General features: G+C 48.5%; 3 protein-coding genes across 3 annotated transcripts; 1 reads left to right on the forward strand and 2 right to left on the reverse strand.

The window, feature by feature from the left end:
* Nucleotides 1-3730: 3730 nt before the first annotated feature.
* On the reverse strand, nucleotides 3731-6039 carry FOIG_07029 (uncharacterized protein). Its single transcript, XM_031206383.1, has 2 exons — nucleotides 5649-6039; nucleotides 3731-5594 (listed from the first exon to the last, which is right to left on the reverse strand). The coding sequence occupies exon 2, from the start codon at nucleotides 5212-5214 to the stop codon at nucleotides 3976-3978; it is 1239 nt and encodes a 412-aa protein (XP_031063502.1). The 5' UTR covers nucleotides 5215-5594; nucleotides 5649-6039; the 3' UTR covers nucleotides 3731-3975.
* A 2545-nt stretch (nucleotides 6040-8584) lies between these two features.
* Nucleotides 8585-14251, forward strand: FOIG_07030 (uncharacterized protein). Its single transcript, XM_031206384.1, has 3 exons — nucleotides 8585-10069; nucleotides 10213-10866; nucleotides 10926-14251. Exons 1-3 carry the CDS (start codon nucleotides 9008-9010, stop codon nucleotides 11454-11456), a joined length of 2247 nt encoding a protein of 748 aa, XP_031063503.1. The 5' UTR covers nucleotides 8585-9007; the 3' UTR covers nucleotides 11457-14251.
* Nucleotides 11627-14156, reverse strand: FOIG_07031 (uncharacterized protein). Its single transcript, XM_031206385.1, has one exon. It carries the CDS (start codon nucleotides 13468-13470, stop codon nucleotides 12550-12552), a length of 921 nt encoding a protein of 306 aa, XP_031063504.1. The 5' UTR covers nucleotides 13471-14156; the 3' UTR covers nucleotides 11627-12549.
* Nucleotides 14252-15566: the final 1315 nt, after the last annotated feature.

The raw sequence follows: 15566 nt of genomic DNA on the forward strand, positions 1-15566 counted from the left end.
CCAGCTTACTAACGTAGCAGCCAGCAGTTAGCCTCGACTCGAAAGCTTATTCCATTGCTTGTTGTTGGAAAGCATCTATGCAGTTCCATGTCCATAGTATGTTCGTCCTCATGGAACCTTGGCCTGTCCTGCCTTCTCTTGTACGTCGTCGACTTGTTAGCTTGGCTTCGCTTCGCTTCCGCGGCTCGTGGAAAGTTGGCTCGGTCCAGCTTTTCCCTGTCTGTTGACGCCAGACAAGGAGTCTAGGCAGAACCCATGCATTACGGATATACGCATCCTTGTCTGTCATATTATGGATCGTTTTTCGCATGGACAGTGGCGTGCCCTCGTCATTCTCTCCGGTCGAACTTAGTCTTGACCATCATCGTGCAGGTCTAGGGCTTGGATGATTTCATATGGGATGCAACATTATTTCAGTATGCATTGGCTTACAGTAAAACGGTCTGACTGATGCGCAACCTCTACAGCTTCTTCATTGTTCTTCAGCCCTGGGGTTGAAGTTTGTTCCGTCATAGTGCTTCGCTTAGAAAGCATTAGCGCGATAAGGTAGTTCCTCCATTCTCCAGACCAGCAAGGACCATGTGCTGCCTCTACTGGCTCTGTCGTGTCGACAATAAGGCTTGGCAGGTCCCTCCGAATGGTAGAACGCCTACGAGACATGGGGATGACAGTATCCCTGCCCAGATTGTCGACTTTTCCTTGGCTGCTGGGGTAAATAAATAATCACACCAGAATTCCCCTCACGCTTCTACTTGGAGAGGCCTGGCTCTTTTTAAGCCGCCGTTCCACTGAGAAAACTTCTCCACCACAAACGATCAAAAAAAGCCTACACAACCTAAAAGTCAATTCTATCAGCAACTCACCAGGAACAACCAAAATTCAGTTGCTAGCACAGAAGTAGAGTGCTTAGTGGTCAGAATGCATTTCTTTTCATGCCAGGGGGCACAACGAGGCCTTCTTCTAAGTTAGAATATAATGCTCTGGATAAGAAGAATTACAAACAGACATGCAGCTGGGAATGACACTGTGGCCCTGTAATTCATAATACAGACAAGGACACTTGCCTCCAGAGATCGATGCGGATCGCCCTCGAATTTATCCGCCCAAAATACCCAAGTGTCGCTAGTTCAACAATAATTCCCAGATCATCCTCCCAGCGTCGCATCCAGTTTGGATGTACATGAATGTCTAGCTAGTGCCTTCAATTGGAACGGCAGAAGACGTTGGTCTTTCGCCCTATTCCTTGAGGCTCAAAGACTGTAAGCTAAAACACCCTTGAATCCACTTGGGCGTTCCACCTCAGCCCAAGGACTCAGCTTTCTCGGACCAGCGACAAATTAGCTTCAGGCGGCTGAAAAATCCGTCTCAAGGAACTGCTATCGCTTCGGCGTAATGGGGCGATATCGGCCCCAAAAAGAGCATCAAACCCGACCAGAGGGAGAAAAGGCGCGAATCGTCGGTTCTGCATCAGAGGTGCCCTGGGCTAGTGAGCCTCCTGCATAGGGTGTCATGTTGTCAAAAAAAAATCTACAACATGTTATTGGTCGAGTCGCATGCAGTCGTTGAAGCCTCTACGTAAATCTCGTGCACATCTGCCGAATTGGGATCTCGGTCTGGCCAGATGCATTTTGTTACACTAGTCCCATTAATATGTCCGAGTGCTGCAACTTCGTCGAAGGGCTCTTGGTATCGAAAGCGGGCATATGTTGGATCTCGCTTTGTGGGCTGCATGCCCCTTTCTGTCTCCAAGCCTACCTTACTGGCGATAGACTTGATCCCGTTACATCGCAGACCCTGACTCTGACCCAGTTCAGATTTGAAAGTGAGGAGTGAAGGGATAGCCCGGTGGTCGATTTACGAAGAGTCTGTAGTCTGTACAAAGGTCCCTACCTGCCCGCTGATGGATTGAGCCTCCAGGGGTATGCGGCCACATTCACCCATGTATCTATCCACAACCCGTTCTGCCGCCCTAGCGATGGGCCGTGCGCATGAGTTGCATTGCACCGCATCGCAGAGTTTACGAGATGCAATTCGCAGTCCAAAAACAGTAATAGGTCACGCCCGCACTCGCGAAATCAGTTCTCATACCCCTCGAGGCCGGATAGGACGGCACGTTATACTATGTTTTGTATTCACAACGCAGTTGCTAAATGTTGTTTTCATGTGAGTGTCACGTTCTAGACTTTTCACGACTTGGTGGGTACTAGGCAGTTGCTGGATTTCTCACCAGGCCAACTTGATTCATGTTTCACATGGCTACCCTTCTGATATGACTCAAGAGGCCCTGCTGTCACAATTACCTGTAACTCAACTATGGCACCTTTCTGCTAATTCATCAACCAAAATCGTTACCGGCATTATTTCTCAGAACTAGATAAGTACCTGTGCTTGTTGGTTTTGGTTTAATTTTTGCGCAAATCAGACTTGAAATACCTTGTTAAGTATCCTGTTATTCACCAGAAACATGAGAAAGTTCTGCTGCACGCTTTGGCTTGTAACAGCTTACAGGGTTCAGGATTGATTAGACAAGCACATGAATAAATAGAAGGCCCACGATGCAGCGTGGTTTTGCATGCATGAGTTTGTTACTACTGAACTATTGCCCGGCTGTCCACAATGGGAAAGATGTCCAGTGACTGTTTGCCCCATGGATGAAACGAACGCCCCGTTTGATGTCAAATATCTGAGTCAATGGACATATCAAGCTTATCTAACGGCATAACGACCCCGGAGAAATATATCTAAAGCCAATCGACATGGGGTTCTTGCTCAGATCCTGGGTAGTCTGAAGCAGGACCAGGGGGGGACCTTTCCATAGCTGAGCATGTGACCTGTTAACCTGGATCCTTCTTGTGATATGCTAGTTGATATTGATCTTGGCGTCTAAGACGTGATTGTTCCCGAATTAGTTCACCTCAGGGAGCAAGAAAACTTGAGACTTTTAGAAGAGAGGATGCCAAAATAAACTCGGTAAAGAGTCCCCTAATCTTGGGCTAAATTACCTAAACATTTTCGTCGCTTAGGCTTAAGGTCCTAAGCTTTCTTGCCTCCCCTAGGTTCAGTATATGAGGCCAATTTTGCACCATTGAGCTCCTGCTTTGTGCTCAGGGCAATACGATAACGACAACTTGGCAGGATCGTCATCAATGAACCAAGTCAGAGTGATCTACATGGGCTATGAACTATCATGAACGACTAATGTGGAAGGTGGCTGGTTATCTTGGCTCTTCGGTTCTTATCTGCAAAGTGCTGCTCTACCACTCGAAAAGGACAACCTTGCCGGTTCTTATATTTATCTTCAGCACAGAGTTTGTTGCGACAGCTTATTGGACAGTTTCAGTACCATACTCAATAACACAATCTTGCCAATCGAGGCTGTTCTCATGATTGAGTTGACGATATTACCGAAGCCGTGTGTATTCGAAACCAGCCAATGGGCTCTAGGGTAGCTTTCATCACCTGGATGTGTTGTATCCCTAACTATCCACTGTCCAGCGTCACAAGACCAAGTTGAAGATACATGGACAAAAGATATCCAGAAGCCTCGGGTGAAAGCGGCATGTCAAGGCCACATGTTTGCTCGCGATAGTGTGACAGGTGTTGGTACTGATCCTGGAGGCCCTTCAACATGATTCTATAACGCTCGTCGGGACTTTGATTACACTTTCAAGCTCTACGAAATTCGGTCACACTCACACTACTCAGAAGAGTAGAGACGTGATATGCAGTAGCAGTGTAATGTTTCATAGCAAAACATGAATCTGCATTTCGTAAACCCGTGGTTTCTGTGCGTGTGCAAACTTGTCTATAAAACGCCAATTTCCCCATAAGATGCGTGGTTCAGTCATCTATGATAACTCCTAGTCATAATCGCCAATGCGCTGCCATAATGCGTCGATATCTAGCTTGCCAGTCATAAGTGTAGCCCCGATTGTAAGGAGCCAGAAATATCGTCCATGCATGTTCTTAGATGCATCATCCCTCAAAATCCAAGAGACTACCAACTTCCAGAACGCCCGCTACCTCTCCCTTTTCCATCACTGCTATGACAGATTCTCGCTTACATGCCAGATTTTCGTCATTCGGTGACAGTTGCATGTTCCTCAAGATATCCCGTGCCTGACGGATAGTAGTCTCTGAGGATAGCGAAAGCATCAAAGCCTTGGACATTAAGGCATCTGGAAGCTCCTCCAAACTCTTGTTCAGGTCATCTCTACTGATCTTTCGTATTGTACCTGGTGAGGCAACTCGATCTTGCACTCTGACCCAACCAGTGACCGAATCGAGGCCAGCACGCAGCAGGTCAAACCCCAGGCTCCCCCCCTCTGACTCTGGTGCTACCGGTATATCGTACCAACTGACTGCTATATCTTTAATGGTCCGAGGTTGTCGAGCTGCGGCACCGATAGCACCACCAGGGTGATTCTTTGCAAAGACAGCCGCAATGCTGGCATTGATCTCCTTAGCTGCTGTAACCGCAATTGCATCACCAACAGCCAACGCCACTGTCGTCGATGTGGTGGGAGCAGAAACGCCAAATGAGATCTTCTCAGGTTCTGGAATCGGGGCCGGGAGCAGGATGGTATTAGGCCGGTGATTGATGAACTCGCATGTTTCCGGAGAAGTGTGCGATGTGAGAAGTATAGTCGGGAGCGACTCATCGATGTGAGGTAGCATGAGGAGCAGCTCCTGAGTCTTGCCCGAATACGTGATAAACAACAGAGTATCGTTAGGCCCTATGATACCAAGGTCACCGTGCAAGGCTTCAGTTGGATGAAGAAAGACGGCGTGAATGGCGAGACTTTTGAATGTAGCCACGAGTTTCTGTCCAATGTGTCCTGATTTGCCTACACCGATAACAACGAGTTTGCCATTCGCCCGTTGCTGCTTGGTAATAGCCTGGACCGACAAGTTGAAGCCATCGCGGGCTACAGGATCTGTCTCATACAGCCGCGAAAGATTCTTCAAGGCCAATGCCTCTGTGTTGAGCACATGTATCCCTTCTCGCAGACGCTGATCCTTGATTGGAGAGTCTCCTCTTAGTTCTCGTTCCAAACTCAGTGGGTCGATGGGTTCACAGAAGGTGTCCCCGGGTGGTGATGAGGATGGTGTAGGAGGAGAGGGAGGAGGTATTGCAAGGCATGAAGAGGCACCAAGCACAACGACTGCGCTCGTCTGAACCGGCCCATGGCCAGGTTGCGACAGGCTTGCCATATCTCTAAGGCCCTTGATGTGAGTTGATGGTTGAAAGCTTAAACATGAGCTGAGAGTGTTGGGTGCGGAAAGTCGCTCAGAATTGAAAGTAAGGAACTTTTCCTTCACAAGGCACAGCGCCTCGTTATTGTAACGATGGCTGTTTGCGGGTGGCCTTGTGAACGCAAGTGAAAGGTTTCTGGTCTTATTCCAAGTTTTCTTGTTGCGACTTGAAACCCCACAAAGGCCTTATCACATGTAGATAGAGGTCTTTCATACACAAACTCCAATTGAAACTAGTCGAGTGTTTCTTCAGAGATTTATTTGAAGAACAAAATTCACTCGACGTCCGACAGAGAAATGGGTAAATAATGTTGTAGAAAAGAAACCACAACGGTGGGCTGCATATTTATGAATTTGCTCGATCCCCGGCCAAAGTCATGGATAAAGCTTACGTTTCTGAAAGCGAGATCTGGGGAGGATGCGAGCCTGTGTCTGTCCAATTGGTTGTGATCCCCGATTGCGAGCGACTTCAAGAACCCCGATCTAGACATAGTCCCTGGATTGAGTGGATGCGATAGGAGCCCGGCTCTATCCGGAGTACCGAACTATCAACCTCTCATGACACTTCCTCAGATAGGTGCTTCAGATCGAGAAGTCCTGCAAGTACAAGAATACCAGCAGTGTCACGTTTAGAGTTCGTCAACGTTAGAAAATCCTGGTTTTTGATGAACGTTCCATCATCGATTCTTGAGCCTCGTTATAGAATTGACGATTGATGGCGCAATAGCCGCTCGGTTCAGGTTCTCTTGTTCGGATTGTTGCTCGGCGGGGGGCGGGGCATCGGGACCCTGTCTAGGGAGGAATCAAAGTCTATGATTCCATGAAGCAGAGCGATGGGCGAACCAGCGCTCGGCTCGGGACCACTTGAAGTGAATGGCGCAAGCGGTGCGATTCAATGCCGTGCTGAGTAAAGCGGTTGACCGTAATTACTTGGCCTTCTCCGCGCACTGGATATGATGCCTCGATCGGCAAGTCACGCAGATCGAGTATAATGACAGGTCCCTGAACAAATGTTATCGAGTTTTGAAACAGCAACGTCGCTGACATCTGCATTGACGAGTAGGCGGGACAAGTTTGGGCTTATTCACAAGAAAAGGGAGAAGAAAGGGATACATGAGATCCGTACTGTAACCTTTAGAGCCCACAGTAAAGCCATCGTTGCCGTTGTTCTTGCCCGTACTCATATCAGTTATACCAGCACGTGGTTGATGAGATCCTTAGCGCTGCTTCCCCCAGGGGTCGATCGTTGCTGCTTTTCCCTTATCGTTGACGGTCACTTAACATCTTATCAATCAAGGTTGTCCGTGAACAAGAGTTACGGCTCATATTGATTGGCATGGTTCCAATCCAATCTCAACTCGGTATGAACGGAAATGCCTTGAGGTAGCCCTCGTAGACCAACGTGAGCTACAGGTTACCTGCCTCTGGGCACTAGAAGTACCTAGGTACCTGGGTACCTTAGGTAAGGCACAAATACACAAGTTACTGAATCAATCAAAGTAATCGTTTGGCCTGAGTGAAAACTGCGATACGCAATCGCCATACCTTTGAGGCTTTGTGCAACCATTTACAGCCTTTCACAGTGACCCTTACAAACTTGGCAGATAAATGCACCGAATAAGCCTCTCAGAGTGTCAGACAGTTGAGGGCCCATGTTCCTGCAGTGCTATCTCATGCGGACACTGCCCTTTCTGTAAGACATAGATCCCGTTGCAACATCTTGCATCGAACATCCGCCTGCATGACCAATCGTATGTGTCTACTGTCTTAGGATAACACGAACCTGATATTGATTTACTGATGTTGTTAATCAATGTCAAGTGAGAACGTTGATAGCAAGGACTGGCAGCATATTCAACAGGATGTTTGCTGTTCCCTTGTCGCCTGGTCAAGCCATATTACAGGCGCGTTTGAAGTTAAGCAAGTGTACTAACTGCCGTGTTCATCAACTCGTCGATGGTCCCCGGGGCCAAGTTGGCGTGAGTCAGAGAGCCTGGATCCTGGAAAAAGCTGCAGCCTTAGCTATCTGCCGAAATCAGAACATTGAAGGTTCACGGTAGCTTCTTCAAGATCATCCAAAGACATGTCAAAATGCTTGAATTCTGGACTGGCCATTGAACAGCAAGGTTTCTAGGACGAAGTATATGCTGTCCAGACCCGATCTTGATGGCCGGATCGGCATTAGTCGCAATGATCATCGCCACGACTGGGGTTCGTGACGGATTCAGATGGATGTCGACTCAAGTTTCAGACACGTCTGAAACGTGGGTTCTTGTGCAGCCGCTGATGAGAAGATTGATGACGACCACCGTCCTCTTGCAAGAAAAGGCGAGGGGGAGTTTGACAATAATTACATTGTCAGCCCTAGCTCAGCGGCTGCTCGCACTAATGTGCCTTGCAGATCCCAACGGGTCTGAATGCAAGCCTCAGGGGCGGAAAAACATGGTGGCACTTTGTTCCCAGACATTATGACAGCTGCAAAGGATGGAGGTTAAAAAAAAAATATAATAAAAAAAATAAAGACAAAGGACCCCACCTAGCCAGCGCTTGGCACGTTCTAAAGCTGACCAGAGAGGCGCTATAGTGGCACTATCGGCGGCTACCTGTGTAAACGAAACAATATTCATGAGAAACTATCGAAGTCTGGATCCAGGGATCATTTTCCCCATCTCTATTCAATGGCTGCTTTCAGATCAAATGTCCACCCGCATGTCATGGAAAAGGGGGCCAAACTTTGTCATAACTGTCAATGTTGAATTGTCCGTTCCGGGGCATGTAAAAACCATGACTTTCAGCCACAACCTTGACTATTGGCATTGGGGCGACGCCTGGCGCTGTGAGCAATCTGCGCAAAATGCCGTTTGGCCGCGTGGTTGAAGCAGAGTTTGAATTCCAAGCCGGGCCGTTGTGCTGCTTGCAGAAAGCTTTTGCGTAGCTGCGTTCCAAGCACAACGTTCCAGGCACGCAGCTTTGGAGCTTTATCGGCAAAGGATTGCGGTATTCTATTAAACTCAAACCGTCTGGAATGCGGGCGCTTGGTCCTTGAAAGGGTGATCGCCAGACGGACCATTCCAAGGCTACTGTTACCTTACCTGTCACGGCAGCAGGGTATGTAGCATCCCTGAATCGTACAGTATGCACGCGAGTTGTCCACTCCTGTCAGCATGTGCCTTCACTTCATTCTGTGGAGGCATGTCTAGCGTCTTGTCCTCCCATGAATCCCATCCGGCTTGTACGGGACGCCTCATCAAGCCTGGGCCTGACTAGCGATTAGTAGCTAGTGGACTAGGGAGGGGCCCTGGCTGAGTTTTGTTTCCTTCGAGAAATAACTTGCGATTCGCATGCAGCCAAGGGCAAGATAGATATGTAGGCCAGACCAGATACTCTGTACGTATAGTATGCGACGGAAGCCAAGGAGTTAGGATAAGCTGATGTGGAGACGATCGTATCTATCGACACGTTGCCGGACGAGACGAGCGAGGTTCTTGAAAAGAACCATGCCAACTTAGCTGCACAAAACAGCGTGATTCCCGTTCCGTGTGTAGACGGATTTCTTGGGTTGTCGTCACTTTCTTTTACCCTGTCCCGCCCTCAGCCTCCATCTATCTATCATATTTCTCTTTCTTTCTCAAAGCCTACATCTTGTAGCCTCTAGGCGCCACTCTCCCTTGTGTTTTTTTGTGTATTTTCATACCCGTATCCTTTCTTGCATGTGTTCCTGTTTTGTATAACCAGTTTTCTCCCCTTCCAAATGGGTCTTCACTTAAGCTCTGCCTGGAGCACCCCCAGGGGCTGGAGGCTGATTACAGTAACACTCGTCGCCCTGACCTTGCTGCTCGTTGTACCCCTCCATCGGCTCAGCGACGATTCACCGGGCGTTTATGGACATTTGACCAATTATCTCAGCCATGAAGGTGCCGCATACGATGTCGAAGAAGGCTTCGTCGCCAATCTCAACGAGACGACTACCAACCAAATACTGAACGATAAGGAGCCTGCCGAAAAGGTTCCATACGATACGGATTCGCCACAATACACCGGCGAGAAAGACAAAGCAGCCTCTGACAGCGCTGAGAAGCCTGCTGGAGCTCAACACCCAGAGGACGACAAGAAGCCGGATGATGCAGAGGACGATGGAGCGGTTCTTGAGATTGATCATGGCGACAGCGACACACCTCAAAACACCGACCAGATCCACAGCGAGCTGCCAAAGGAGACCACGAAGCCCGAGAGCAGCGAGACCGAATCGCAGGGTGTACAAAGTGGTGAGCCCAAGCCGCAGGAGGATGGAAACAAGCCCGAAGAGGCCGATAAGGAACACCGGCCACAGGACAACACGCAGCCTCAGAGTGGTGAAAAGAAACTCCAGGCCGATGAGACAGCCCCAGGCGACGAGCACAAACAACCACACAGTGAGATTAAGACCCAAGAGAGTGAGAACAAGCATCAGCAGGGTGAAAACAAGGCCCAGGACGATGGAGACAAGCAGCCTGATGGTATCAAGCTCTCTGATCAGTCGCAAAACAACAATGGCCACAAGAACGAAGACGGCGATGGCGCGACCAAGACCCAAGTTTATCAAGATAGCGCGACAACCAGCATCGCGAGTGAGTTCATGCCTTCTCAAACGGCAGACTTGGATGTTCCTTCGGGTCCTTTATCAAACTGGACTGGAGTTTGCGATGGATTTCCCAACACCGATGGTATCATGCTTGTCATGAAAACCGGTGCCACCGAAGCATTTACCAAGCTCCCGGCCCATCTCTTGACGAGCCTGCAGTGTCTGGACGACTATCTTCTCTTTTCTGATCTGGTGAGTAAACATAGCATTCTTTTCCCACAAAGGGGGGGCGCAAGGGGAGCCTTTTTTTTTTTTTTTTTTTTTTTTTGGCGCCACCGATGAAATTATATCAAGCCACCGTTCCATAAAGGGTTGCAGCTAACTAATCCGGACAGGACCAACAAATCGACAAGTACCAAATCTACGACGTCCTCAAGGACGTGAAGGATGACGTCAAAAAAGGTCGCAAGGAATTTGACCTCTACAAAGCCCAAACTGAGTGCCCAATTGCTCAGCAGTATTGTACCGAGAATATGAAGGAAGGCTGGAATCTTGATAAGTACAAGTTCCTCCACATGGTAGAGAAAGCCTGGGAGATGCGTCCCAATAAGGAGTGGTACGTGTTTGCTGAAGCCGACACCTACGTCTTCTGGTCGAATCTTGTGTGGTACCTTCGCAACAGGGTCAATGGTACAGAGACACCATACGTCGGCAGTGTTGCCATGCTCAAGGGAAAGCCATTCGCCCATGGCGGCAGTGGTTATGTCATCCATGGAGACACTATGAGGAAGATGGTTGAGATTCCTGACTTGGCACACAAGTACGATATGATGGCTACCCATGAATGCTGTGGTGATTACCTCATGTCCCTGGCTGTTATGGAAACCGGCAAGAAGGTCAAACAAGCACACCCGATGTTCAACGGCGAGAAGCCTGTAACCCTTCCATTTGGCAACAATCACTGGTGTGAGCCTCTCTTGACCATGCATCACATGAATCCCGAGGAAGTCAGCGACGCCTGGCATTTCGAGAAGACGCGACAGAAACAGGTATGTTTGCTAGAGATATGTTGATGTTTGCAGGGAATAAAGCTAATTATCAACGTTAGGGGTTCATCCAAATCAGAGAAATGTATCACCAGTTTTGGGCTCCTCAGCTGGAGGCGGAGCACGACGAGTGGGATAACTTGTCTGACGACGTCTGCTATATTGGATTCGGTCCTGAAGCTCAGGGCAAGGCCACTGATCACCAGAAGGGCCGGCAAAGGAAGGAAAACGAGAAGAATGCCATCGAGCAACACGCTCACCGATCCAAGGAGCACTGTGCTATGGTCTGCGAGGCTGAAAATCTCGATATTTCGGAAGACGATTATTACAATCTCAAGGACGACAAAGAACGCAACGAGATGATCAGGACCCGTTACAGTCAGAAGAAGGGCAACAAGGAGTGGCACACTGGCCGGCGCTGTTTCCAATGGCGTTACCACAACAATGTGTGCTGTATCGCCAGGAGTTTCAAGAGGGGCAAGCCTCGCAAAGAGCAAAAGCCCGAAGAGAAGTGGACAAGTGGCTGGTTTGTGCAAGGCATCAACGATTGGATCGACGCCAAGGGTGACTGTACACCAAAGTGGAAGGATTAAGCAGCGATAGCACTCGACGTGCACTTCTCACTACTATCAACCGGAGTGGAACAAGATCATGAGTGGTGTTTTGTAATCCCTTTCGTGGGATCGGCGTTTAAGGAATTGGGTAATTTGCATCGTGATAAAGGGATATTTCTTGGATACAGATGAACATCTTTTTTCTTTCTTTTTTTTTTTTTTTTTTTGGGTATTGGGTCGGCGCATTGTTGCATGATCTGTCAGATTAGAGTAGAGCAGGCCAGAGGAGCAAAGATCAGGTTCACAACTGTTAGACAAAGAGATATGGCGGAAACAGATTCATATCAATAGCTCCTTGTGCACACAACGACTTTGAAAGAATTATTGGAAGTAAGCTGACAGGTGTATAAAAACAAAAGCATTACAAAGTTGACCTTGCTTGTGACATTGTAAAGTTGATAAATCTGAGTGTCGTGGTGTCTATTTTCCCTTTTGCCCTGATCCTGACAATAGCAAGCCCACAGGCAGTATTACTAGTAACAGCTTGAATGGCATTCCCTTCGCCTAGATGTTCTCGATCTATTCCATCATACTAATTGGATTATCAGATGTAAGCTCCAGTAGTTCAATGACGAAGTGTGTATGTCGAGAACAGTGGTCCATGACGTCTGAAGTTAACTACAGGGGTAATTATTACCGTAGATCGATATCTAGCAGTGTTCCTGCTCCACAGTATTTCCAGATATCTGTGTAAATAAGGCAACACGGTCTCATCGACCTCGGAGTAACGATAAGACACGCTCATGATATCAGAAATGTTTTCATTGCGTCATGTTATGATATGAGAAAGCTCTTTTCCGCACTTTCCTTTTTGGTGCGCACCCCTCCTGATGTTTGCTGTCCATGATCTGACTAAAACGCAGCATCCATTATCCAAAATGCCCACTTCTCAAGAGAGAATAACCCTGAAATCAAAAGTTCTTTAAACAGTAACGCTCCTATAGGTGTCCCAAAAAATTAAGCAGATCCAGGTCTTTGTCTTGCTTGGTCTTTGCTTTCGTCTCGTCATACCCCCATGGGGGTGAGTTGTTGTATCATATCGTTTATCTTAATTTTCTGTCGTCTAGGTTCATTATGATGTACCCTGCTTTCCTCCGTGGCGTCCACATCGGTGCGGGTTTTTCGGCGACTTCATGTAGCAGTATGGCTTTGCATCCTCTCCTGCGGGCTTGCCAAAAATCTCCTTGATGGAGCAGTACTCATAACCGTCACCCATCCAGTCTTTGAGGTGACGATGCAGCTCACATCGCGAAATGCCACACTTTCTGCAGTACACCTGGCCCTTGACACGCATCTGCCCCATAGGATCCTCCTTTTCAGGGTTTCGCTCATGTCGATGGACAAGTGGGCCAGCTCCTCGCCAAGCCCACTCCATGTCGTTTGGTCCAGAGTAGCGGCTGGAAAGAGGAACTGTGCCGTGAAGTCGTCGGTGAATTTCGTAGAAGTTGGAGTTTGTGAGGCCGAAGCAAACGCTGTCAATGGGATCAAGGTGATCGAATATGGTGTAATGAAGCTCAGAAGGAAGATCTAGCAGTGTGTGATCCTTGGGGGGCTGTGGTTGTGTCTGAGGAACTGGTTCATAATCCATTACAGAGTATGAGCGACGAGGAGGAGGCAACTTCGGTCGATGAGGAAGTTGGGCCGCTTTATCCTCGGCTGGTACTTCGGGAGTTGAGTGCTGGTAAGGCGTGGATGGAGGAGGCGACTCATTTTCGGGAATGGGTGCTTGTCGCTCAATGTGAGAAGCACCCGAATGCGACCCGGCAACATGGTCGCCTTGGTAGTCAGTCATTGACCAACCTCTTCTGGGTGCCCTCATCAATCCTCTCTTCTTGTTGAGCTCCTGCATTCGTTTGGCATGTTCTTCCCTGGTCATTGGCGTCGAAGAGTCAGTCCTGCCAAGGCCAGGACGCTTCATGAGAGGCCCATTAGTGCCCTCGTGTGTTGGTGTTCCAGCGGGCGAGAATGCGGGATCAGCCAATAATTGAACCATGGTTGGTTGGCAAAAATGGTGCTGTATATTTCCGTTGGGTAAATGCTAAATGCGGCTGAGGTCAAAACCCAGGAGCGGCGTTGCTGATGGCAGTACTTTTTTTTTTTTTTTTTTTTGAAGATATTCACAGTTGTTTGTGATGTAATATCGTAGGAGACGCGGTGAACTGGGAGGGGAAGTGATCCACTCCAGGAAGTTGTCTCCTATGTTGCGTTGACGATGTTGTACCGGTGTCGGTTGTATGTATATCGGTGAAGTGAGAGCCTCACTAACACGTTCATGAGCAGTTGAAGGGTGCGTAAGTTGAAGTTCTGTATTTAAAGAGCCAGGCAAAGGCAAATGTGAAAGGAGTGGCGACGTAGACCGGTTATAAAAACGTTGACGATGGATAGACGACAAGGCCGGGCAGGTCTTCCAAGAGCCGGTCGGAGTCCGAAGGTCGGTGGATGCCGTTGCTTGATTTTGGGGGGGTGGTGTGATGGGTCCCGGGACCAGAATTAACCAATTCGAGTTCTGTCCTTGTCCGTCCAGGGGTTAACTGGCACCCTAGGGACATAGAGTTCCGGGAAAAAACCATGATAAGCTAATTCTGGTCTGGCTAGTTTGTCTGAGGCACAGCCGAAGCTTGTGTGCTTCTTTGCTCTGTACTTTTTCTTTTCTGCCTCGCAGCCTCTTTTTAGCTTGTCTTACTGGCCATATGACATGGTGATGCCGAAAACCCGCCAGTGGCCGCGATACCGGGACCCTGATTCAAGTTATGGTGGCAACTCAAAAATCATTTCATGGATCCATGTTTTATGGATAGGAATTGGCGTGGGGCCTCTTTGCTGATCATATGGTCCATCAAACGCAACACCAACTCCAATTACATAGACACAACTCGAGAGTTGTGCAGCGTACCGGCCCGGTATACTCAGTGGTATTTAGTCTATCATCGTATGACGGGAAGAAGTGAAAACCCTTCCCCAGACGATTGTGATGTCGTGTCGTGCAGTGTGTCATGTGGGGGCAAATCATGCCTAGATTGAGCCTGACAGGCACCCTTTCCAGATGTTCCAAGCTTCGCGAACACACGAGGAGTCTGTCTTCTCTTGGAGGGGTAGCCTTGGACATGATGCAGACAGAAGGGGTGACAACTAATCTTGCAGCAACTAACTTTAACTGTGCAACGCGGCAGCAACAAGCGGCGTCGACTCATGCAACTCTCTGTTGAGTGTCTGCCTTTTGATCATCAAGCACACTCTTTATCAAACCCACGGCGTTTATGGGAGCGCTAATAACCCCAATATCAACGTCATTATGGAGATTGACCCCGGCCATGTCCCCTCAACTCAAAGGCACGGGGCCGGAGAACCCCGCTGGGAGCGGACCGGGACCGATCTTAAGTCAGGGTCGTGCAAGGTCTCGACAAAAGTCTCGATGCTGCCATTGGTTTTGGCGAAGAGATCAATCAGCCACAGAGGGCTGAAATGGGAGTCTAGAAGCGGAAATTTGACTCTTGGAAGTATGATATGTCTACTCACAAAGGCTTTATGGCCATTTTGGAGACTTCTACCAAAGTAATCATCTTGATAGTCGGGCTCTCCGATTTCCAACTGTACTGAATTCATGGTGGTGCATGTACATTTCTTTGGCTGCCTTAGAATCTCTTGCAAGTCGTTTCGCCTAGTGCATCATTCTTCACTGGCTCTGGTTTCTCCTCTTCGTATGTGCTGCGGCTCTTTCAAATTCATCCGTCTCTCGTATTTACTGCAGTTAGAAACCACACAAGGCCCCCACAAAGACATGCACAGGAAGTTGCAGACATCAATGCACTTCGTAGGTGTACCACCACCACCTCCATATACCAGTTGACTATACATTCGTATGATATCGGCTTTTCCCCGTGCACAATGAAGCCATATGAAGTAAACCGTGTCCGTGGTTGCTCTCAAGCAAGCCTGCAACATGATGAGCCCCCCTAGTTCGAAATCGGAGCTTCCCTCCTCACACGACTATGTAGTGACTATACAGCAAGCACCGCTAATTGTGTACCCCAAAGATGCAGGTATGGATCGTTGGTGCTCCAACTTGGGTTACATTTATGCATGTATTAA

This window comes from Fusarium odoratissimum (assembly GCF_000260195.1).
Source record: "Fusarium odoratissimum NRRL 54006 unplaced genomic scaffold supercont1.10, whole genome shotgun sequence".
Lineage (NCBI taxonomy): Eukaryota > Fungi > Ascomycota > Sordariomycetes > Hypocreales > Nectriaceae > Fusarium > Fusarium odoratissimum.

Excerpts from the sequence above, each read along its gene's own strand:
- FOIG_07029 (XM_031206383.1), bottom strand. The coding sequence starts at position 5,214 with ATGGCAAGCCTGTCGCAACCTGGCCATGGGCCGGTTCAGACGAGCGCA.
- FOIG_07030 (XM_031206384.1), top strand. The coding sequence starts at position 9,008 with ATGGGTCTTCACTTAAGCTCTGCCTGGAGCACCCCCAGGGGCTGGAGG. Across the intron at positions 10,070-10,212 it reads ATCTTCTCTTTTCTGATCTG|GACCAACAAATCGACAAGTA; the intron begins GTGAGTAAACAT and ends TAATCCGGACAG. Across the intron at positions 10,867-10,925 it reads AGAAGACGCGACAGAAACAG|GGGTTCATCCAAATCAGAGA; the intron begins GTATGTTTGCTA and ends TATCAACGTTAG.
- FOIG_07031 (XM_031206385.1), bottom strand. The coding sequence starts at position 13,470 with ATGGTTCAATTATTGGCTGATCCCGCATTCTCGCCCGCTGGAACACCA.